Source organism: Maylandia zebra, linkage group LG9 (genome assembly GCF_041146795.1).
Source record: "Maylandia zebra isolate NMK-2024a linkage group LG9, Mzebra_GT3a, whole genome shotgun sequence".
Lineage (NCBI taxonomy): Eukaryota > Metazoa > Chordata > Actinopteri > Cichliformes > Cichlidae > Maylandia > Maylandia zebra.
Genome location: NC_135175.1, coordinates 14670441 through 14695669, shown reverse-complemented (window position 1 = coordinate 14695669; position 25229 = coordinate 14670441). Strand labels below are relative to the sequence as shown.

Here is a 25229-nt window from a genome sequence, read left to right as displayed (position 1 = left end):
TTACTATAACATAAATATAATGTAATTTACATGGCATGTACAGACTTTGGCTCTGACTGCTGAAAACGGGAAGTGCTCAGTAATGTTATCTTTAATACTTTCTTAAAAATGTATTTTTAGCCATTAAAACTGGATAAGTGAAAAAAAAAAGTAAATCCTTTCAGCGTTGGGTTACTAGAAAGGGGGAAAAACTCAAGAAAAGCATTCATTCTTTATTATTGTCTTATCTGTTGTTTCATTTCTTCTTTTGTTTTGTTTTAATGTTGAGTTAAATCAATGTGACAATGTGTTGTTTGTTTTGAAGAGTTAAAAAGCTCTTCATATCCATCTTTGATGTCACTTTTTGGATTTCAGTGCCATCTGCTTCAGTTCTTCATTCAGTGTGTAAAGAGGAAGCATGAAGACACAGAGCTTTCTACATGATGTTGACTGATTTAGGTAGATTTATTTTCTATCAGAGCCAAATGATATAGGTTTGAGTGTTGGGAAAACGGCCATTAAGCTGCACTCTGGGACTGCAGGAAATTTTCCTTCTCAAAAACTGTACTTATGCATCCTAATGAATTACTAAACAGATGTTGTATATTTTTGTATTTGTTTTTGCAGCAAATGTCTTTAAGAAAGCAAAGGATTACACAATATCAGGCACCATGTAACATTTCAACAAATACTGTGATGTAATGCAGTGCGACTGAATTTGAGTGCTCTGAATTTGATTAGAGCGTTCATGTATGTTTATGAAAGGCTGACTAAATCACTCAGAGATCATAGTATGGCTTAAATGGGACCCCCCAAAAAATGCTCATTTAAAAAATGAGCATTACTTTCTTTTTTTCTTCACTTCTTTAGGCAGGATGGTTTCATGAGAGTTGTTCCCTGCCTGAAGGGTTTTGGTGAAAAGTCATTAAACAGCCAGCAGATGGAGCAGTGTGCTTTTCTGTGTGGTAGATGTTGCAAAAATACTTGTACAGCAGTTGAAGAGCGATGAGAGCGAACAGGACTTTTCCATCACATGTTATGCTGCTCCACATGACTGACCTGTGTGGCATGTTTGCCAAAGTGAATGATTCTCTATGCTATTCTATGCTATCCTCCTTTCAAAAATAAGATAACTTAATTTGAGCTGTAGCATTCAGGTTAGCTCCTTAAATATTGTTATTGGATTTATCGAGTTAAGTACTGCATTTCATCCATCCCTCTCTTTGTATGTGTGCGCAATGATGTAGTTGTGGTTGTGTGGGACGTTTCTGCACCTCTTTGTGTGACGCATCAAGCTGATTTGTATTTGTGTTCATTTTAATTTTACAGTTAATGATACAGAAGTAATGTTTATGGAGAAGGCACACTACTTCTGTAGTGAAAATAAAATAGGAAACAGGAAAAATTTTAGAAGAATGAAATTGTTAAAATTAGGAAAATGTACTTAAAGTATTAAAAGAAAGAATTACAATAATACTGCTGTCGTTGATGAAACAATGAGACTTTTCTCTGTTTAGATCTTTTAATGTTAAAGCAAACAGACCTGTGATGCTTTTGGTTTTCTGTCTTTCTTTATTCAGTCAGTCTGCTTTTTATATTCCCATCATGCACTCTGCTGTCATTTTAGTTGCTGCCACTCCCACCTACCTTTCTCTAGATTCACCTCACCTGTCCCTCCACTTACATAGTAACCTGTTTATTATTGTAGGGTCTACCTTACAATGTAAGGTGCCTTGAGGTGACCATAGTTGTTATTTTTCACTTTATAAATAAAATTGATTTTTTTCCACTTTCCTCATTCTCTCATTAGGTATATAGTATTTTAAGCAGCTTATGTCATCATTTCCTGTCTTCTGCATTATTGTTGTGCCTCAGCTTTCCAGTATTTTGCTTTATGAGTTAATGTTGCCATGCTCATGAACTTCTTCTTTGTTTGTCTGTATCAAATTTTTGTTTTGTTATATTTTCCCTAATTAAAAACTCTTTGCTTTTTTTATCCCTCTCCTGAGTCGTGCTCTCCTATCACAAACCCGCTATGAGAACACTGAAACGTTGAAAAGTTTTAGCTCAGTCTCATCAGGGTGCAAATTGATTATTTTTAAGTAGTGCTGTCAGCGTTAATCTCATTAAATTGATGTTAACGCTATAACTGCATTAATGCAAGTTAATCAGTTAATCAGTCATTTAAACCAAATAAACACAACCACAAATGTGACTGCTGCAGCTATTGCAAGAGGTGATAATACACAGAATGGCAGACCACATGACTGGGTAATTTTATTACAGGAATTTGTTTGTCTGAGAAGCTTCCTGTTGACGAGCTTCCTCAATGTGTTTAAATGTTTCCGCTTTTATTTAATGAGTCCCTTATCATAAATCCATTTAAATGTCAGCCAAAATCTGACACTTGGTGTAAATGTACTCCTTTGCGAGCCAAACTAGGGCTTAGAAAGAATCAGTCTTGACATGTTGCACATCTATGTTTTAATTCTTAAGTAGTAATCATCGAGGTGAACTTCACTAGAGCTGGACAAAAAACCCGAAAAAAAAAAAATTGGCAACCCAGGAAATGTTATCTCATATATGAAAACACAGACATGTATGTTAACTTATCATATTATTATTTTTAAATAAACTCAGAGTTCTCTGGTGTGAACCGAAGCAGTAATGATGATAATTCAAGCTCTCTTATGGCTCAGCCCACTGAAAAGAGCTCACTCTTTAGCTTCCCAAACAACGCTTCACATTGATTTTTTCAATTCATTTAAAAAAAATAAGTAGTGACAAAATATATATTATATCAAAGATTTATTATTTACATGGCTTACTATACTGAACATCTAACAAAAAAAAGAACATCCCAACCTTCCAAAGTTTTCCAAAAACTCCAGTGTCTATGAAGAATTTTTTTTTACCACTTAACTCAACTTAAATATTTTCTTTCTTAGCCCTTTATTCTGAAAAGAAATAATCATGGTACAAGGACATATATATACAGTCTCAATACGATGCACAATGCAGAGTACATGAATGAGAAATCACGGTCGGAATTCCTCCTCTCTATACTTACACTCAATGAGCTCCTCCCTAACGAATGCCAAGTTATCTTCTCCATACTGTTTATATCCATCCATCTTCATCCGCTTTATCCTAGGCCAGGTTGCGGGGGCAGCAGCCTAAGCAGAGAGGCCCAGACCACCCCCAGCCACCTCCTCCAGCTTATCCGGGGGAACACCAAGGCGTTCCCAGGCCAGCCGAGAGATATAATCTCTCCAGCGTCTCCTGGGTCTGCCCCGGGGCCTCCTCCCGGAGGGACATGCCCAGAATACCTCACCCAGGAGGCGCCCAGGAGGCATCCTTGTCAGATGCCCGAACCACCTCAGCCGGCTCCTTTCGATGTGGAGCAGCAGCTGCTCTAACTCTGAGCCCCTCCTGGATGGCCGAACTTCTCACCCTATCTCTAAGGGAGAGGCCAGCCACCCTTCGGAGGAAGCTCATTTCTGCCGCTTGTATCCGCGATCTCGTTCTTTCGGTCACTACCCACAGCTCGTGGCCATAGGTGAGGGTAGGGACGTAGATCGACCGGTAAATTGAGAGCTTCGCTTTTACACTCAGCTCCCTCTTCACCACGACGGACCGGTGCAGCGTCTGCATTACTGCAGCCGCAGCCCCAATCCGTCTGTCGATCTCCGGCTCCCTTCTCCCATAACTCGCGAACAAGACCCAGAGATACTTGACCTCCTCCACTTGGGGCAGGAACTCATCCCCAACCCGGAGTGGGCACTCCACCCTTTTCCGGCTGAGAACCATGGCCTCAGATTTGGAGGTGCTGATCCTCATTCCCGCTGCTTCACACTCGGCTGCGAACCGCTCCAGTGCGAGCTGGAGGCCCTCACCCGATGAAGCCAACAGAACCACATCATCCGTAAAAAGCAGAGATGAGATTCTGAGGCCACCAAAGTGAAAGCCCTCCGCCACTTGGCTGCGCCTAGAAATCCTGTCCATAAAAATTATGAACAGAACCGGTGACAAAGGGCAGCCCTGGCAGAGCCCATCACCCACCGGGAACGAGTCCGTTGTTTATATGTGCGTGTAATTTCATCGCAAAAATCCAACATCGTGTACTCAAGTGCATAAGATGGAACACAATTAATTCTGAAAAAATACAAACCAAGAGTTGTTTGTTGACAGTATAGTATTTTTTTTACCTCTTACCACCCACCGGGTCCCTGGTGACAGGCTAGCCATGTCCGATGCCGGTCATTTAAACAACCAATAATTTTTTGGAATTTAAATTGTGCTGACTCACTTTGTTCAGCACAGCCCAGAGTAAAATGAAACATAAAACATAGTAAACTTTTTTTTTTTAGACACAAGAACAACTCGAGCATCTTTTTTGGGAGCCGGACTAAGGGTTACAAGTTTTGCCGTACCCCAGGGACCAGCGCGAAGTTGTGTGGCAGATTCTGGCATGGAAGCTGAGGGTCCAGCCAGCCAGAGAAAAGACTATGGGCTCAAATTGTGGTCATAAATATTTTGTACTTGTAAATCAGTTTTTGTACTTTTAAATTAGGATTTGTATGTGTAAAAAAGATTGTATGTGGACTTAGCCAAAAAATACATGTGAAACGCTGCACTCAACTACAAATTTTGAGCCTATTTTTTTCCTTTCATCTGATTGGTCAATGTCATGTCAATCACAAAATTAACTATTCAATCGGAGAACAGATGGGTTTGGCTGTCGGAGGGGCGCTTTATGGAGCTTCAGGTCCTTGAAGGGTGATACAGTTTGAAGCTGGAGGATCTCTATATAAATATCCGATAGAAGCTAGGTCCCCTAACTTTCATTAGCTGTTGAAAGGATAAAGTTGTGGTATATCAGTGATTAGAAATAACATTATTACTTTAGGATTAGTTTAACACAAAGTCAGGGCTGACCCGGGACCATTGCTGTGAGTCACAGTGCGCAGCATAAAGGTCCTTTCACACGGTAAGCATGTCTGTTATAGCCTGCGCTTCATAAATGTCTGTTTGATTATTCAAACCTGGTTTAAAACGTGACTCATTTGTTGTCCAAAAACCTTTCCTCTTGATAAGGAAAGTTACTGGTTTAAAAATACATGTATATTTTCAAGTTTTTAGCTGTATGTCAAACAGATAGATAGACTCTTGAGCATATTTATATAGCAAAATCCATAATGTTATAACCATGCTAAATAAAAGGTGCCCAAGTGCGCACACTAATGCAAGTCTTTGAACTGTATGTTAATCAGTACATGAAGTGTACCTCTACCTCTATAGCTGAAGAGTGTCTGTATCCATAATTTGTGAATCTACTGATTTGTTTTTAACCCTTTAAAGCCGGTCGGAGCGGGCACGCTCTGTTTTGCGTAACTATTTTTAAATCCCGGTAGCACTGCAACCACGTAAGCTAGCGCAATAATTTTTTTTTCATATGAAACCGGAGGAGTTGTACTTACATCTTATGCCATCAGCTTGTCCTCGGTCACAGTTTCCTTCCACATATAGTTCCACATATATGTTCACATTTTGGACAGAGAGGACAGATGGTTTGAAAGAGGAGTGAAAGAAGCCATCTATGTCCACTGTGAGCGACCATCTTTGAACAGAGGCGGGGGTTTACGACACCAACTGTCTGCCATCTATAATCCAGTTTTGAGATCCCTTCCCAGACGCCTTAATGCCCACTCACATCCTGGGCCATCTGACCTCAGGAATTCGCATGATAAGGTGGGGCCAGGTTTCACAATGAACACACCCGAAACTCTGGCTGATTGGGACCCACGCCCAGTTTCACACCTTGGCTCAGGCGATTAGAGGATCATCAGGGGGTCCTTTTGTCCCTCTGTGGGGGTTACTCCCACTAGGTTTATATCTGGGACTCTCCACCATTTGACCTTAGAACTGAAGAAGCTTCTCGGATGAGAGGTGAAACGTCTTCAAGCAACTTAAAGAAGTCCAGACACTTTTCTTTGCAAGCTCCTTTGACTACGATGACCTGGATGACTGAGAACCTTCACAGACATATTCCACATAAAGCTTTGCAAAAACTGCATAAAATGCACTTGCAGCAACAAAAACATAATGTTCCAGAAACACGCTTTGCCGATCCGATCAGCTGTTTGTAACACTTCCTACATCCATCAGCGTGAACTATCGCATGTCCGCCATGACCTGCCCGAAACCGGAAGTGACGTCATTTTGTGGAAATGTAGTTTTTTACCATCAGGACCTTATGAGCTTATACTGGTGTTTTTAAAAGTTATGTTTGACTCTATGACTTTCTGTGTCGTTTCTTTATTATTATTATTTATTATTTATTTATTATTTAATTATTTTCATTTTTCCTGCAGTATATAAAAATTGGTGTATTTCAAAAATAAAACTATGAAGACACTTAAAGTAAATTTCCTGTGGTAGGAAACTATTTTGTGCAACTTTTTTGTATTTAGAATTTTGAGGGATAAGCCTCTTAAATTTCTTTAACTAGAAATATATGTTAAAAAAACAAAAACGATTTTAAATTTCTTTGTAGTTTATTGCACTTTTTTGCAATTTATGTAATTACTATGCACTTAATGCATACATATCATTAAAATTTGGGCTATAATGGTTGTATTGATGTATAGCAACTTGAAATGCTCCCAAAAATGGCTCCACAGCATGTAAAAATATAATATAAGCTGTGGCGGATTTGGTTCTATGGTAGGTCTTAAAGGGTTAATGTGACACCTTTTTTCCCCCACAAACTGCAGATGATGAATCCTTTTTATTTTAGAAAATGTCCTTAAACTATGGTTGTTTGTACTTACTGAGTTCTTCTTTATAGTGAAGTGTGAATTGTGAACGAATTGTTCAATACTCGAGAATCACTTTACTGACTCGTGAATCATGATTCACAAGCCCAACTGACTCACTGACTCATCCCTGTTGCTGTTAGCAAACTATTTTCATCAGTAGAAATATATCTAGCTTTAAATTAAAATTGTGGGGAAAATAAACAACAGCCAGTTTCTTAAGAAAAACATTTCTGCTCTGAATTGGAAGAAAAAAACCCTGAGTAGAAACTCACATCAAGATAATAGCTCCTCGGTTCACAGTAGCATCGCTCAGCTAACATGCTAACAGCATATTTGAGTTACTCACCCCCTCCCTTGCTGTGCTGAATCGTAGCATAAACGAATCCCTCTCTCACTCACCCCCTCCCTCCTGGCTCATAGCTTCTTCTTCTTCTTGGTTGGCAACCAGTGTTAAAGTGCATTACCGCCCCATGGCTCACAGCTCAGTGGACATTTAAATATACATAAAAATATATATTTGACACGTTTGAGGAAAATTAAAATAAAATAAAAATAAATAAAATAAATTTCCCTTTTTAGAAATCTTTTTTTTCTCCTTTTTGCTTTATAGAAACAGCTGTTTTTCTTTTTCAATCACTCATCTTAGTAGTAGGATATACATGAAAAGAGAAACAAATCTGTGTGTGTGTGTGTGTGTGTGTGTGTGTGTGTGTGTGTGTGTGTGTGTGTGTGTGTGTTTGTGTGTTTGTGCATGCTTGCAGATGAGAGGTCACGACAGGAGCTTCCTGAGTTGACATTTATAAACTATAAAGTCAGTTTGGACCGAGGACTTCGCGAGCTGTTGGTAAACATAAAAGTACATTCACTCTTAATAAAATTACTTTTTTACTTCATGCACAACGTGCAACAAGAATCTAAATCTCTGTATCATAATAATTTCTATAAAAACATGGTGTTTTATAGGGACAATATGACAAATCTTTATTAATTACCATAGATCATTAATAGGGAACAAAAAAAAGAGGAAAGGAGGATAAAGTGTCACTTCAGCAAAGCTGCTGGGAGACAGAAGTGTTCACACGTTTTTAACAAAAGGCTTAAAACACAAAACTCTAATATCAGTTACAACTGGTAAGATGATGAGTTTTACTTCTCACTGTTCACATTATGGTATGCTACTTTTGCTCTGTGGGACTGCAAAAATGTCTTTGTATTGATGGTATAAACCAGACTTTCACAGTCTACATCTTTACTGTTTTTTCTTCTTTTGTTCACTCCTAGGTTGATAAAAAATTCAAAGACATCCACTAACCACAAACACAGAACCCACTAGCTAAATAACTATTAGCTGATTTTTTCCCTAGACAGTTGGTCAGCTGACTGAGAGAAACACCTGATGTCATCCACTTGGGTCATCATGAACGCTGAAGGAGATGTGCTCCATAGTCACACTTATATTTGTATTTCCTTAACTTACATCCCATGTTCTTTTTAAATCCAGCTTCCTTTTATGATTTAATGAGAAATTGGTAAAAACCATTGCTCAACTTATGTCTGGATGAAGGCAAATAATTCTGATGAAAAGGAAACTGACCCCGTAACTAATTGTAAGCATTTTGCCACTGAGTCGAGGGCTAATAAAAATAAGACCATGCGGTGTCCAGTGTAACTACGTGTGCAGCTGGTTATTCCATTGTGGACATCTGAAAGACTCATTGTGTAACTCAGGGTGTAAGCAGCAAGTCCTATATAGTAGACTGACTGTAAACATGAGGAATACATCTAAAATCCAAGCAGAAGGTAAGGCTAATAGTTATTTAGTTAGTGGGTTCTGTGTTTGTGGTTAGCGAATGTCTTTGGATTTTTTATCAGCCTAGGAGTGAACAAAAGAAGAAAAAACAGTTAAAAGTAGAAAGTCTGGTTTATACCATCAATACAAAGACATTTTTGCAGTCCCACAGAGCAAAAGTAGAATACCATAATGTGGACAGTGAGAAGTAAAACTCATCATCTTACCAGTTGTAACTGATATTAGAGTTTTGTGTTTTAAGCCTTTTGTTAAAAACGTGTGAACACTTCTGTCTCCCAGCAGCTTTGCTGAAGTGACACTTTATCCTCCTTTCCTCTTTTTTTTTTTGTTCCCTATAAATGATCTATGGTAAAGATTTTGCCATAACCATTATGGATTTTGCAATATAAATATGCTCAAGAGTTTATCATATGTTTCACATCCAGCTAAAAACTTGAAAATATACATATATTTTTAAATCAGTAACTTTCCATATCAAGAGGAAAGGTTTTTGGACAACAAATGAGTCACGTTTTAAACCAGGTTTGAATAATCAAACAGACATTTATGAAGCGCAGGCTATAACAGACATGCTTACTGTGTGAAAGGTTGCAGGCGTCTTGAAGTAGAGAAACACGCTGTATTGTTGCAATTCTCTTTTGCATAAGCAACACCTGAAACGCTCTGTGCAGGTAGCAAAGTCTGCGCTGTGGGGGTAGTGCGGCTCCAATGCACATCCAGGCATCAACCGGTCTTTTCTCCGGCTGGCTGGACCCTCAGCTTCCATGCCAGGACCTGCCACACAACTTTGCGCTGGTCCCAGGGGTACGGCAAAACTTTTAAGCCTGGGCTTGGCTCCCAAAAAAGATGCTCGAATTGTTCTTGTGTCTAACAAAATAAGTTCTACTATGTTTTATGTTTCATTTTACTCTGGGTTGTGCTGAACAAAGTGAGTCAGCACAATTTAAATTCCAAAAAATTATTGGTCGCTTAAATGACTGGCATCTGACATGGCTAGCCTGTCACCAGGGACCCGGTGGGTGGTAAGAGGTTAAAAAAAATACTATACTGTCAACAAACAACTCTTGGTTTGTATTTTTTCAGAATTAATTGTCTTCCATCTTATGCACTTGAGTACACCGATGTTGGATTTTTGCGATGAAATTACACGCACATATAAACAGTATGGAGAAAATAACTTGGCATTTGTTAGGGAGGAGCTCATTGAGTGTAAGTATAGAGAGGAGGAATTCCTACAGTTTTTACACTACAGTAAAAACTGTAGTGTAAGATATTTTATACAGTAAAAACTGTAGTTTCTCTAAAGGCCACTTAAGGCTGGTTCTAAAAGCAAGTCAGTACCTAAAGCCTTTTTTTTTCTCACAGAAGCTAATTCGGTGACAACCCCAGTCTATGGGAATGTGAAAGGGATGTTTTGGGTTTAGAAAAAACTGACTTTGTTGTTACATTGCAGTAATATTGAGTAAACATTTAACAGTTGGAGGTTGATCATGGAGCAAGAAGAAAGTTTTCCTTTGTTAAATCAAGCCGCTTTCTTATCATGACTGCTGCTGAATACTTTGTATTCAATAAGCTTAGAAAGTTAATAATGTGTCTGATAATGTGCATAATATGTGTAGCAATGTGTATTTCATCAGTCAGTTAAACCTTTGACGTATGTACAATATTACAAGATAACAGAATAGGATAGTATGAGTAGAAGCAACAGGATCACTGCAGTAGGAACTAAGCAGAGCAATGCCAGTCATGTCAGGTCCCAGTTTAAAGTTGCCTCCTCCAAGCTCCAACTAATGGCCAGCTGCCACCTACACTTACTTAACAGAAAACATAGGAAAAATTGACAGAAGCAGGCTAACTACCATGATCAATCTGTGTCTATAAGCAGCCATATGTGCTTTGACCGAAGATTCTGATGCATCCCTGATCTGGTGTATTACCCAGAACAGTGATGCAACAAAACTTCAAGTCAGGTGACAGGTGGGAAAGTCCCAAGGTCAAAGGCATCAATCAAACTCAAAGTGACACATGCTATATACCTATATCTATCCAGCCAAATCTCTCCAGAGTACCTGGGTTCTACCCCACCCAAAAGGTCCACTGCAGGCATGCTAGTCACATGCCTGAACCGCCTCAACTGGCTTCTTTTGATATGGTGAAAAAGTGGCTCTACACTGAGCCCCTCTTGAATGGACCCGCTCTTTGCCCTATCTCTAAAGACGAAGCCAGCTACCAGAGCTATCAGAGGCAGCTAATTTCTAGGAATCTGTCACTACCCAAAGGGCACAAGTTGTTTTCCCAAGTGGAGATTAAAAACCAGACTTCGGAAAAGTGAGTGTCCTGCAGAAACAGTCAAAATGTGAGATATTGTCTCAAGATGGGAACAAGGAAAAGTCTCCAGTCCCAGATAAAGAAGGAGAAATTCTCTCTGGACTTACAGGTAGTAAAAGCTAAAGCATCAAGCTCAACAGACTTCTCCTTCTCTCTTCAGATCGTTTTTTTTTTTACTATAGTACCTGTACCTGAGCAATCTGTTCTTTTACTTTAAAATATCTAACAGGTGGTTACAAAATTAGAAGGTCTATATGATAGATCATCTATGATTTATTTTCTTGTATGAAATAAATGAAGAGCAGGTTACTTAAGAACTGTCAATTAAAAAAGAAGCAGAGGAAGAAAACTATGAAGAGATCAGCTGCTCTGTGCTGGGATTTGACTGCCACAGGACAGAGGAGGATAGAAGAAGATGGAAATAAATGTCTTAAATAACAAGAAACTTGTCCAAATGACTGCAGGGAGGCTAGCATAAAAAGCACCTCTGTAAATATATTAAAAGTGTGATAAAACAGTATGATAAAACAGTTACACAGACACTAACCACTGCCTCACAACGAGAAGGCCGTGAGTATGAATCCACCATCCAGCCAGGGCCTGTCTGTGAGTTCTTTCTGGGTACTCCAGCTTCATTACACAATACAAAGACATGCAGATAGTGTAGACCAGTAGATTAACTGGTGATTTAGATAGCTGTGAATGTGAGCCTGAATGGTTAACTGCCATGAGATAGACTGGCAGCCTTTGCAGGATGTACTCACATACACATACTGTAATGAACTTGAGTTCGCACTTTATTATTCACAGAAAAGTGAGACTTTTATTTTATTGTCTTAAGTGATCAGATCTATGGACTAAGAGTACAACTCAGGAGTGGGATATAAAATGAAAAGTCTAAATTTACGTTATTAAACAAGTATGCAAAGGTCAAAGTAGCCAGTGGTCACAGAAAATGAAGCTCAGAATTGGCAGGAATAAAAAAATTGGAAATTGTGACCAGGAGATATTTTATTTTGTATTCTTATGATCACAGTTATAATTAGAAGTATCAATCATTAATCATTTATCATTGTGGAATCTGAGGACAGTATAATCTTTGTTTTATATTTATGGTAATCTGAGTAAAGATTAATGTATGCAGGTTATCATCATTGTAATCAAGTCTCAAATGGTATCCACAGCATTGTATTCACCGTCCATAACTGGAGGGTCCAGCAGGACCTTGTTCTAATTCATTTGCAGGCCTACATCAGAACATGCACATAGAGAGTTATGTAAACACGCACGTTTACCCTTATTTACACAGGGAGGTCATGTCAGGACATTCTCTAGTTGGACACACAGGCTCACAGAACTGCACAACATGCCATGTCACACACTTGTTTTTCTCTAAAGTATCATCTGATGTTTGTATAAAGAGAACTTTGGACTATGGGGAGACTGTTATCATTTCCAGTAAGGTCTAACTGTGTGATGGGTTATATAAGGATGGGGAACGGTCCACTCTTTGGAGATCTGTGGCTGTACGCTTGTCTTCCCATGCTTCTGTCTTAGAAGCATGTAATAAAATCACTATGTTTGTCACCTACACGGACTCGGCTGTTTTTCCTTCTTACCCAAACTGAACCAGACGTAACAAAATCTTTGGACATCTTTGGAAAGCTCAGACAAAGACAAGTAAAAAGACAACTGATGGAAATGAGCAGCTTTATGTATGAGGGACATTTTGAGGGAATGAGGAACACGTTAAAATGTGAGAGGAGGGTCAGGACAGGTGACAGGTGGGAGTGGCAGCATCTGAAGTGTCAGCAGAGTGCATGATGGGAACATAAAAAGACTGACTGAATAAAGAACGACAGAAAGCCCAAAGCATCACAGGCCTGTTTGCTTTGACATTACAACATCTAAACTGAGAAGTGTTTCACTCACTCTGTTTCTGCTAAAATCACACATTGACTTTTACGTTGTCGTCTCTCCTCTGTAGCAGCCTGATCATTTGGTAAGACTTTTTTTTTTTACATATAGTAATTATATAAAATTGTATAATACTCTAAAAAGTAACTGCCTAAATTTACTCCTTAGGTTTAGAAATTTGTGACATGATTTTCTGTTTTAATCTTTTATTTGTCTAATTATGGCTTTTTATATTTTTTTTCCAGGTGATGAGTTTTGTGACAGTCCAGTCTGTGAACATCATGACAGACATCATGTTACTGAGTCTCCTCCTTATTCCAAGTGAGCCATCTCATTACAGTCATTTATAGTCTGAAAGATCAGTGAAGATAGATATACTTTACGAAGTAAATCCATGGCTCTTGGAGTTGATTTTGTCATTATAATTTTTATCTTCATTCAGATTTGCACCTTTTAATTTAGCTCTTACCTTTTCCAGGCACTTTGGCTGCTTGTCCTCAAGATTCACACCTGTTCATCACTGCACCAACAGAGATGGAAGCTCTGAGTGGATCTTGTTTACAAATCCCATGTAACTTTAGTGAAATTGGAACAGAAAAGGTTGACAGCACAAGACCTGTGTTTGGAGTGTGGATTAAAAATCATTCTGATATTTTTGCACATCCAAACAATGAGATCTTCAACAGCAGTGGGACAGTTAACATCTATCCAATGAACATTACAGGAAACCTGAAGGAGAAACACTGCACCACTCTGTTTTCCAATTTAACCACAAATTATACAAACACATACTACTTCAGAATTATGAACTGGCCCTACAGAGCAACAGCTGTTTGTGATCCTCTTAAAATAACAATTAAAGGTGAGAAAGTTTTCTTTCAATTTATTAAGAACATAAATCCTAAACAGCTACAACTTTTGTGTAAACAACACAAAGCAGTTGTGGTCAAATGTGCAAATCAACCTGTTTAATTGATTTGTAATGGAAAATTGTAACTTCATTTCATGAGAAACAAAGACATGGGGGATGAAAAAAAAAACAATTCATAATGTGTTCAAAAGTGCTCTACACCATTAAAAAAAAAAAAATCCTAAAAAAAAGTAATATTCCGGCAGCTGGGGAGCCAAAATAATACCAGAAAATAACAGAAAATAACTTTCTCATAAAAATACGGTTATTTTCAGTAATGACAATACAGTTTGTTGCCTAATTTTACATGGGATTTTGCCTTTTTCAAGTGCTTTTAAACATTAAATTAAGAACATTTTAACGTGATTAAACAATGAAATTACCTATAAACAAGGTCAATGAATGCGGCAATATGAATAATAATACTGAAATGTACAAAAATATACAGTTAACAGTTGGTTTAAATAATAATTGATTGCATTCATATAGTGCTTTACAATTCCACTTTATAATTCCCCTCTGGCCATCACCAGTACGTGGTAGGTGAAATGTCTTGCCCGAGCACACAACGACCGAGAGTCTCTGAGCTGGGGCTCGAAGTGGCAACCTTCTGATTACAAGGCGAACTGCCAACTCTTGAGCCACGATCGCCCTAAGTAACAATAATAATAATTATTATTTGATATAAAAAAAGTTTATAAGAATCATTTTATATATTTTTCCATAGCATTACATTTGAATTTAACAGTTCAATCTTTCAAATAACGGACAAATATTGGTGAAATGATGATACATTTGTGAATGTATTTTAACAATCTAAGTATGCATATGTACAGACATGCATTTAAAAAACAAGAAAATTATGTTTTATTAGATTTACAGTGATTTTACGTTAATTTACATTTGAAATGTAAAATCACAGTCTATTGATGTAAATTTAATGATGTTCTAGAAGAACAGTGCAAAACTGTAAAATACACAGTAAAATACTTTTATATTACAATTTATTTTACAGTGTATAGTAAACACAGTTTTTAAAACCTAAAATACGAACTATATTTCACACTGTTAACAGCTTTGCACAAGTTTTGCTACTTGTGCAAAGCCCTTAAAAATGAACAAGCCTTCAGCAAAACTGCAAGAAAACAGAAAATTAAAAATCGAAAAAAATCATGCAAATGAAGAAAAAACTCTTAGTGGCTCCTTCTAGTAAAACTCAAAGCAACAAATTAAAATATCAGTTAAAGCATGAATGCAATAATGCAAAATACACAATGTGAATGCATATTCATGTTTGTATAACAAGTTGATTTCAAAGGAAAATAACTAATGGTCATCACAAACTAGAATCCTACTGCGATTCTCTCTGTTCTCCACTATTGCCTGTGCTTACAATGAGATACAAAAAGAGCATTGTTCTCTGACAGCGATTGAAAATCATAACATAGTTTGCAATGGTATTTTGTACAATATCTTATTTACTTTTTTACACACATTTTTTTAGTTCTTCAAACATATTTAGAGAACCACGAAAAATTAAAAACATGTTAAAAATGTATGCAAATACTTTTTGTCCACTACATACGGTGTATATTTTTTATTATCCAATGGTATCACTGATCTGCATCTTTTTCTTGACTCTATTTCCTGCGTTATTGGTGTAACGAAATGTTTCATGTGAAACCACAGATTCTCCTTGGAGGCCCAATATTACAATCCAAGGTGATCTGAAGGAGAAGGAGTCTGTCACTATAACCTGCTCAGCTCTCACTCCCTGTCCACACTCCCCTCCTCAACTCACCTGGAATCTCCAACAAGACTCTCACAACAAAATAGAGAAAAACACAGATGGAAGCTTTACAACTAAAATCCAGCAGAACATCACTCTGTCAGACACACATGATGGAAAGAAGATCAGCTGCTCTGCCAGATATCCTGTGAACCAAGGAAACGACACCAAGACAGCAGAGACAGAAGAGACTCTCAGTGTTTCATGTAAGACACTCGTTGTTTGGTTGTTTTTTTTTATCCTGTCATTAAAAAAATGTTTAAAGGACTTCATTTTTTTTTCTCCAGATGCTCCTAAAGACACCTCAGCATCCATCAGTCCATCAGGTTTGGTGTCAGCAGGCAGCTGGGTGAACCTGACCTGCTTCAGCAGAGCCAAACCTCCAGTCAGCAACTTCACCTGGTTCAAGAAGAGCAGAGATGGAGCTGTGAAAGCATCTGAAGGAGAGATTTACAGCTTCAATGTAACAGATGGAGGAGTTTATTACTGTGTGGCCACTAATGATCTGGGTAATCAGACATCAGCAGTGATTCGTGTGACTGTTGCAGGTAACAGCTGTAGCCAAGATCTGTTCTCAAATGAGTTTTTCTTTGTGTCCATGCAAAATTAATTGTTGTTACTTGATCTTTTCTTTAGGTCTCATTTCATCTGAAGTCACACTGTGGCCACTTATTGGTGGAATCATTGGGATTGTTGACCTCTTACTTCTGTAATGTTATTCTGCTTAATGGTTTTTGTTTGGTAAGTATCACACTTCAAAGCAGAAAACAGAAAAAAAGTTGCTGACACAAATATGTTACCTGCACATTAAAAATATTTGTTTCAAATCACATTTAATTTTTCTCAAATCTAAATTAAATACTGTACTCAATTTAACTGCTGTTTATTTCTTCCTGGTGATTAAATATAGCTCCTTTGTTTATGATCATGTTTATACAGTTTTTCCATGCTCAGATGCTGTGTGTGCTCTCCTGTGATTTATTTGTATGTTAGATATCTTGGTATAAATGTATCAGAGTTAACAAAGATGTTGTTCAAATGATGTCCAAATGCAACAAAACCATCCTGAAAGCAATTCTGTAAAGATCAAATGCAATACTGTGATACTTCTGATTCATCACACAATAATAAACTAAGTACAATTTTTGACAAAGTGGGATTTTGCCAAAATGTTAGTGAAAATTAAGGGGTTGCCATTAAAGCATGTTTTATTAAAAAATATTAAATTAAGAACTCTGCCTTATCAAATAGAATAGAATAACCCTTTATTTTAATTGTATATGTACAATACAATTATGAAATTAAGCAGTTAATAAGTTGTATTTTGTGTTCTTTACATTTGCAAATGTGAAGTGGCAATACATTACAACAACTGGAATTAATGTAATTATTAAATCTTTTATTCAAATTCTTGGATTTTATTTGCTTGATGTTGTGGAAAGCTTTGCTGACTAAAAAATGCCTAAGACACACGTGTTAAATTTATAAGTGTTTAACTGCAAAGTCTGACATTCATCAACATCTTCTTCACTGAACTTTTTTACACTCTGTGAATAAACTCTGTGAAAGAACTTCCTCAGAGTCAAGCTGTCCTAGAAATACAAAGAATTCCAGTAATTCCACATATCATCAGGGTCTTTCAGTCAGAATACAAAATAAAACAGCGACCAATGATTCTGCAGTTGGTTTGGGGTTATTTTATTTATTTATTTTGTTCCAGATTATAAATGGTAGGCATTTTTCCATATTAAAGTAAGACACATATGGACTCACAAGGTGTAACAATATTACATTTTATTTTTCAAATCTCATTCATTCTTATGTACCACAAAGCAAGACATACAAAATAATTATCCTAAACACTCATTCAACACAGTGAGATGCATTTAACATCGAAGGATTAAGGAAAAGTATCAAAAAACTGCAAATGTGTTTTATCCAAACACTTGGATAAAAAGTGTAGCAGAGATGTCAGGTCATCACCACCTGGTGGTGTGAATCTGCAGTATTTATTTTATTAATGCAGCATGCTGACTTTTTTAAAATGCTGAAGAAAAGGGATTAGAATCATTTAATCCTGGAATTCATGGTAATTGTGATGTCTTGCTGTTGTCAGTGTGTATTCCCCACAGGTTGGATGTCAGTAGAAAAAGAAATTCCCATGACCTATTAGGTGAAGTTAAAAAGGGCTATGAAGAGATTTAGGGTAAGTATGGTCTTAAGAAGAGAAGGACAAATAGTGGATTTTATGAACAGGACTGAAATAGCTGTGGTTGACATCTACTTCAGGAAGGAGGAGGAATATAAGATGATGAATAAAAGTGGAGGAAGTTGTACACATGTGGACAGAAGTTGCAATCTGAAAAGAGACAGGAGACAGTGAGGTGGTGTCGGAGGAGAATGCAGGTAGGCAGCATCATTGGGTAGTCTGTAGGAGGACTTTGGAACTCAAGAAGATGGAAGGTGGAGGGGAGGATTAAATGGTGGAAGGTAAAGTAGGGATGGATGTTACCCAGAAATCAGAGTAACAGAGTTTCCTTGCAGTCATTTGGACGAGTTTCTTCTTGTTATTCCACTACAGTTCTCAATTTTTCTTCAGGAAAAAGTTCCTCTTGGCCAAGAGCACTCTGTGTTGAGCTGTTTTCTGGCTTGTTGACTTTCACCTGTGCGTACACCGTATCCTGCTGCTCACCTCTGTCCCGCACTGAGTCAGAGGGCACTTCGTATCCCAGCGTAGAGAAATTGATCTCTCCATAATGGATGTTTTCTTCCTCTCCTTCTGTTTTACTTGCTGGCTCTTCATCAACCCGATGTTCAGTTATTTGAATCTGTTGAAATAAAACAGCAGAAGGTTCTATGATTCTGTGAGTTGGGTCTATTCTTATTCATGTTTTTAGACATTTTACATTAACCTTCCTTTTTTCCTTGTTTCAAAAATGGCATTAAAATGTGTTTAACAACAGAAAACCCCTTAGATGTTGGTTTTTCAAATTCAAAGGGTATAACAAAAAATGGCAAGATAACATAATCCACACCATCATATGACAACTAGGGGAGCATGGCACCACTAAATGTCACAGAGATGACTCTACGACCCAAAATATATGCAGTTTCCCCTTTGAGTAAATTGTCCAAACATTTCATCTGGTAATCTCACTAGCTATCAGAAAACAACATGCCATTCTGGAGATGGCAGATATGGATCAGTCCATTTAGGAATAAGGCGTGTGACAAGTGAAGCATTGTAAACACATTCCAGATATACTAATGCCCCGCCGTAAGCGAGGTCTGGGACAACTGAGTGAAGTGGCTGCCATAACTCTACAACCCTAGCACTGAAGTAACACCCAACAGGCAGCTGGTTCCATTCAGATATAAATGTTTGTTATGTGTTGCTGTAGATAAACACATAATGTGGCAGCTTTCTTAAGATAATAATGAGTGGTTGCAACTGGATGAATGCAGTCATTCTGCACTGTGAAAAAGGAAAACTCTGGTATTCACATACAGGTTTTTTCCATGCAAAATGGTGTTGGCATTTAAAATTAAATGGCTTTATTTTAGATCTTTGGTGATAATGGGACAATTCTGACCCTGAGAGCAACAGCTATGTATAGAATGTGAAGACAACAAAAGTGTTAAATAGTTAGACTGCTCTGATAGAAGTATTACAATAAATACTTATCTGAAGAGTCAGGTAACACTACAGGTAGTGTTGTATTTCAGTTTTCTTACCTGAGTCTGTTGTTGAGTTTGATGCTTTGACTTCAACCACCTGGAAGACGTTAGAGACAGTTGTATTAACTATATTCTGTTTTAATTTAAATATATATTTGAGCAAAGTCAAGTGTGATGGAAAAAACAGTCTTTATTATAAGGTAAAAATAAAATTAACTAACTGACTCATGTGTTTTGCTTAGATAGACGATACTTACCAAGTAAAGACAATCAAACAGAGTAAGATTAAGAGTACAATGATTCCAATGATTCCTCCTATACGTGGACACTGGGATGAAACATGACCTACAGAAAACAGCAAGTAAAAAACAAATAAAGCATGATTTAATGTTGACTCATTGATCCAGGCTGTTCTTGTTCACAACCTGAAGTTAGATGAAAGAAAAAGAAAAAAAGGAAAATTTTGGAGAATATCTAACACATTTATGACTTTAGCCTTTACCTCCAACAGTCACGTTAATCTCTGCTGATGTCTGATTACCCAGATCATTAGTTGCCACACAGTAATAAACTCCTCCATCTGTTACATTGAAGCTGTAAATCTCTCCTTCAAATACTTTCACAGCTCCATCTCTGCTCTTCTTGAACCAGGTGAAGTTGCTGACTGGAGGTTTGGCTCTGCTGGAGCAGGTCAGCTTCACCCAGCTGCCTGCTGACACCAAACCTGATGGACTGATGGATGCTGAGGTGTCTTTAGGAGCATCTGGAGAGAAAAACATAAATCATGTTGTCCGATGGGATTCAGTTCAACAACAAACTCTGATTGTCTTACATGAAACACTGAGAGTCTCTTCTGTCTCTGCTGTCTTGGTGTCGTTTCCTTGGTTCACAGGATATCTGGCAGAGCAGCTGATCTTCTTTCCTTCATGTGTGTCTGACAGAGTGATGGTCTGCTGGATTTTAGTTGTAAAGCTTCCATCTGTGTTTTCCTCTATTTCGTTGTGAGAGTCTTGTTGGAGATTCCAGGTGAGTTGAGGAGGGGAGTGTGGACAGGGAGTGAGAGCTGAGCAGGTTATAGTGACAGACTCCTTCTCCTTCAGATCACCTGGGATTGTAATATTGGGCCTCCAAGGAGAATCTGTGGTTTCACATTAAACACAGTTTGTACACTGATAATACCGTCAAGAAAAGGATAGAAAAACGTGACAACATTGAATAAAAACAATACAAGATGTGACAATTACTGACTACTCCCAGACTACTCCTCAAACAGCAGCACATTATTCCATGATTTAAAGACCCAGCTGAGAAACAAAGTCATTGACATATTATAGGCTGAAAGGATTACAAAAGCATTTCTAAGGCTTTGTGATGCCGCATGAACCACAGTGAGAACCATTATCCACAAAATGGAGAAAATCTGGAACAGTGGTGAAGTTTCTTGCCAACCTTCCAAAATTACTCAAGAGTGTATTTATGATTCATCCAGGAGTTCACAAAAGACCCCAGAACATCATCCAAAGAACTGCAGGCCTCCCTTTTCTCAGTTAGGGTCAGAGTTCATGATTCAAAAATAAGAATACGCAACTGGGCAATAAATGGTCTCCATGGGAAAGTTTAAGGAGAAAATAAATAGAGCTAACAGAACACAAAGGCACAACTTACATCTGCCAAAAATACTCTTTCGAGTAACAAGATGAAACTTGAAATTTCCTGTTACAATGGGCATAAAACTAACAAAGCATTTCATCAAGAGAACATTATACCAACAATCAAACATTGTGGTGGTTGTGTGACAGTCTGAGGCTGCTTCAGGATGATTTTCCCTAATTGATGGAACCATGAACTCTGATCTCTACCAGAAAATTCTGAAGAAAAATCTCCAGCCAATTGTTTGTGCCCTGAAGCTCACTTGGGTTATGCAGCAGGACAAAGGTCCAAAACGCACCAGCAAGAAAAAAAAAAGAACAAACAAACTCAGGCTTACATCCCCCTAAAAATGTAATGCTTTGGTCTTGCTTTGAAAATTTTGGAAAATGTGGTTGTGATGTGTTTTTAAAGAAAGTGCCATTTTTCATACAGGGTCAGATAGGTCTGCCTAAACCCTGGATGTCCCCAAATACATAAAATGACCATTAAAAAGTGAATGTTTAAATTTACTTAGGTTATATTTGTTTAATCGTGAACTTTATTTCATTTCAAACATGCAGAAGTGACAAATATGCAAAAACTGTTTAAGTTTTTAATCACTAACAGAAAGGATTTCTCCTTTTGCGTCCCCTCTAAGTGCAGGGAATGTTGGGAAAGAGATGTAAAGATAGATTTGTGTCAGGAAGTTAGTTTGTGTTGATGCAGCAGTAGCTTGTGAAGGAGTCACTACTTATTCATTTGAATGATTTCTTCTCTTTGATTTTTAATTTTCAGTTTTCTTGCAGTTTTGCTGAAGTTGTGTTCATTTTTAAGGGCTTTGCACAAGCTGATTAACCCTCCTGCCATCCTTTAAAAAACTCACACCCATCACCCTAGGGACCATTCTCAGCCACGCCATAAAAAGACCATATATCCATATTTTATTCCACTTTAAATTAGCCAACCTTGTAAAACTACTTCTCCCTGAAATATTCATGTAAAGTTTTAATTATATTTTCGTTGTTTTAACCCTTCAAATCCCAGTGTTATTACATGAGCGCCCTGTGTTATAAGCCCCAAAAACCAAAAAACGAAACTAAATATTTCCACAAAAAACCAGTTGAAGTAATATGTGATTGTCATTATAAGTAGGCCTTTAGATGGACCAAAGATTGGCACCAACATACATTTTGACCTGCCATTATTTTTTTTGCATTTTTTTTGCAATTTAAAAATTAAAACTTCAAGGCCCTGAGTCTTCATTGACATCCAAGAAAAGAAGAAAAAATAAAATCATATGATGATAATTTGGGGTTGAAAAATAGCGTTTATAATGGAAGTCCATGGGCAGAAAATGGTCCCCAGGGTGATGGGTGTGGGGATTTCTGCTGCTCAGCCATTTTAGGCTGATTTAAGGAATTCACACTGGAATATTAACATTGACAGGTAAAAACTATCCTGTGGCAAGTTTGGTTATATTCCACTGAACACAGTGGAAATGGCAGCCATTTAACACATAGCAGTGGCACAAAAAGGTCCCAAGAAGGCAGGAAGGTTAAGGTCTTCTGAACAACTGGTATTGACCTCAAGGAGGTTTGAGTAATATGTGGTAAATATATCTGTTGACAGTGTGCAGTACAGATTTTTAAAACCTATATTTACTGCAGAGCACTGTTAAATACTTTTTAAAGGTATTTTTGAATGAATCCCAATTTTACTGTTCACAATAAAGAATACAAAATATAATATTATTATAATATTATTATAATATTCTGCATTCCAGTTCACTTTACAGTTGTGGGCAAATAAACAGAGTGATATCAGCCTCTTTATTTGACCATAATGCTTTTTGATGTTTAAACTGCTAATGATTGGACTTTATATTCTTAATAAGAATGAAATTAAACTCTCTTACCTTTAATTGTTATTTTAAGAGGATCACAAGAAGCTGTTGCTCGGAACGGCCAGTTCATAATTCTGAAGTAGTATGTGTTTTCATAATTTGTGGTTAAATTGGAAAACAGAGTGGTGCAGCTTTTCTCCTTCAGGTTTCCTGTAATATTCATTGGATAGATGTTAACTGTCCCACTGCTGTTGAAAATCACATTTTCTGGATGTGCAAAAATATCAGAATTATTTTTAATCCACACTCCAAACACAGGTCTTGTGCTGTCAAACTTTACTGGTCCAGCATCACTAAAGTTACATGGGATTTGTAAACAAGATCCACTCAGAGCTTCCATCTCTGTTGGTTCAGTGATGAACAGGTTTGTAGAATCAGGACAAGCAGCCAAAGAGTCTGGGAATCCAGAGAGCAAAATTAAAATGTGCAAATCTAAATGAAGAGAAAATTCATATTTACAAAACTGACTTTAAGTGTCGTGGGTTTGCTTTTTTCTCCTGTTCTGTCCACACCTTCGGTACAAAATGTTTCACTTAACTTACAAATATAAAGTGGGTGACTTTGTAAAGTTTCTCTATCTGCACTGATCTGTCAGACTGTAAATGACTGTAATGAGACGGCTCACTTGGAATAAAGAGGAGACTCAGTAACATGATGCCTGTCATGATGTTCACAGACTGGACACAAAACAAATCACCTGTATAAAGAGAATACATAATTACACAAATAAAATATCAAACTAAAAATTATCTTTCATAAGGTGTTTGGGTTTTTTGTAACATGCACAATTGCTCAAATTTTAAAACAAATGTCTTACCTAATGATCAGACTGCTACAGACGAGAGACGACAAAGTAAAAGTCAATGTGTCATTTCAGCAGAAACAGAGCGAGTGAAACACTTCTCTGTTTAGATGTTGTAATGTCAAAGCAAACTGTTAGTTTTCTGTTTTTCTTTATTCAGTCAATCTGCTTTTTATGTTCCCATCATGCACTCTGCTGACACTTCAGACACTGCCACTCCCACCTGCCTGCCTCCACATTCACCTGTGCTGACCCTTCACTCACACACTAACCTGTTCCTCATTCCTTCATTATGTCCCTTGTACTCAGAGTCGCTCATTTCAGTTGTCTTCTTACTTTGTTTTATCCGATCACTTTTTTCTGTCCTACAATCTGATCTTCATTATTTGTGACTATTGGCTGCTTTGACTTTTTGACCTTGCATTTTTCCCTTAAATAAAGACTTTTAAAATATTATATCTCACTCCTGAGACATGCTGTTGGCTCACAATCATTCTGTAACATAAATTTATTTTTATAATAATTGTTTTTGGAGCCAAACGTGTTATCACACAGTATCACGGCCTGTGTTACCCCAGACAAGCACTGCTTATTTCAAACTACTATAGTCTGCACATTCAAAGCAGTGGTGGGAAATTTTTCATGTGTGTTTCCAACACTCATTGAAATAATAGCTCAGGTTCCAATTTAATCATTTGAGCCCCCAAACCCCCTTTTTGATATGTTTCTTCTCAGTTTGCTGGCTGGATTTACACAGTGCTTTTCTTGTCTTACTGAACATTCTGATCACTTTTAACAACATGTCACACTTTTTGTATACATCCATAGCCTACAGAGTTTCACCCAATGGTAGCTGGACATTTATTTCAAGATTTCGAGCTCCCATATGAATAACAAATCCCATAAGAAGATACAAAACATGTTGGCAGGAACATAAAGACTCAAATTTAAAAAGCTGAAGTATGTGGAGAGTACATTTTGCAGAACTATTTCTGTTTTTGTGAAAAAAAAAGAGTTCCTCCTTCAACTTCTGCTTCTTGTTATAACCACAAGAAATCACCTGAAAACAGTTATTACAGGTGAAGTTAAGACAAAAACTGAACTTAAAAAGGGGCAGGATGTTGTTTGTGTAATTTCACTAAACTGTAAAAGAGACACATTTATAGGTTTCATATTTCTTGTTAATGTTATGCTACTTCACTACAGTTCTCGTATTTTCTTCACCTCAGTGTAGAGTTCTTCGTAGCCTTCACTCGTGTTTACATATCCTTCTCTCCTCTTGGGTCATAGAAAAAACCACTCCAGATTAATGGAGAAACCCATTTATATGGCAGCTTTTGGCTGACATGTAAATCTATTTATCAACCAATAAATGACTGATTAAATAAAAGCAGAAACATTTAAACACATTGGGGAAGTTTGTTATCAGTCAAAGTTTCTGCCACCTGTGTGAGTACAGGCACACAAATTTCTGTGACAAACCTTTGCAATTTCCTTTCTTCCACACATGATGTCATCTAAATATGATCTCTAGTGATTTAGTCAGCCTTTTATGCCCATATATGAACACACGAATCAAACTCAGAGCTCTCTGACGAGAAGAAAACCACTGAAGTGTAAATTTCATACCATATCAGTCATCAGATACATCATATACTAACCA

At 37.4% G+C, this 25229-nt stretch overlaps 2 protein-coding genes across 2 annotated transcripts; one reads left to right on the top strand and one right to left on the bottom strand.

Annotated features, from left to right (window-relative positions):
• The first annotated feature begins 12056 nt into the window (after nt 1–12056).
• LOC101480100 (myelin-associated glycoprotein-like) lies at nt 12057–17235 on the top strand. Its single transcript, XM_012916019.5, has 6 exons — nt 12057–12940; nt 13101–13176; nt 13334–13717; nt 15455–15760; nt 15842–16102; nt 16191–17235. Exons 2-6 carry the CDS (start codon nt 13104–13106, stop codon nt 16265–16267), a joined length of 1101 nt encoding a protein of 366 aa, XP_012771473.1. The 5' UTR covers nt 12057–12940; nt 13101–13103; the 3' UTR covers nt 16268–17235.
• Nucleotides 17236–17622: 387 nt separating this feature from the next.
• LOC101479817 (cell adhesion molecule 3) lies at nt 17623–23456 on the bottom strand. Its single transcript, XM_012916016.5, has 7 exons — nt 23390–23456; nt 22777–23160; nt 20065–20370; nt 19735–19995; nt 19490–19577; nt 19290–19329; nt 17623–18382 (listed from the first exon to the last, which is right to left on the bottom strand). The coding sequence occupies exons 1-7, from the start codon at nt 23427–23429 to the stop codon at nt 18122–18124; spliced, it is 1380 nt and encodes a 459-aa protein (XP_012771470.4). The 5' UTR covers nt 23430–23456; the 3' UTR covers nt 17623–18121.
• Nucleotides 23457–25229: the final 1773 nt, after the last annotated feature.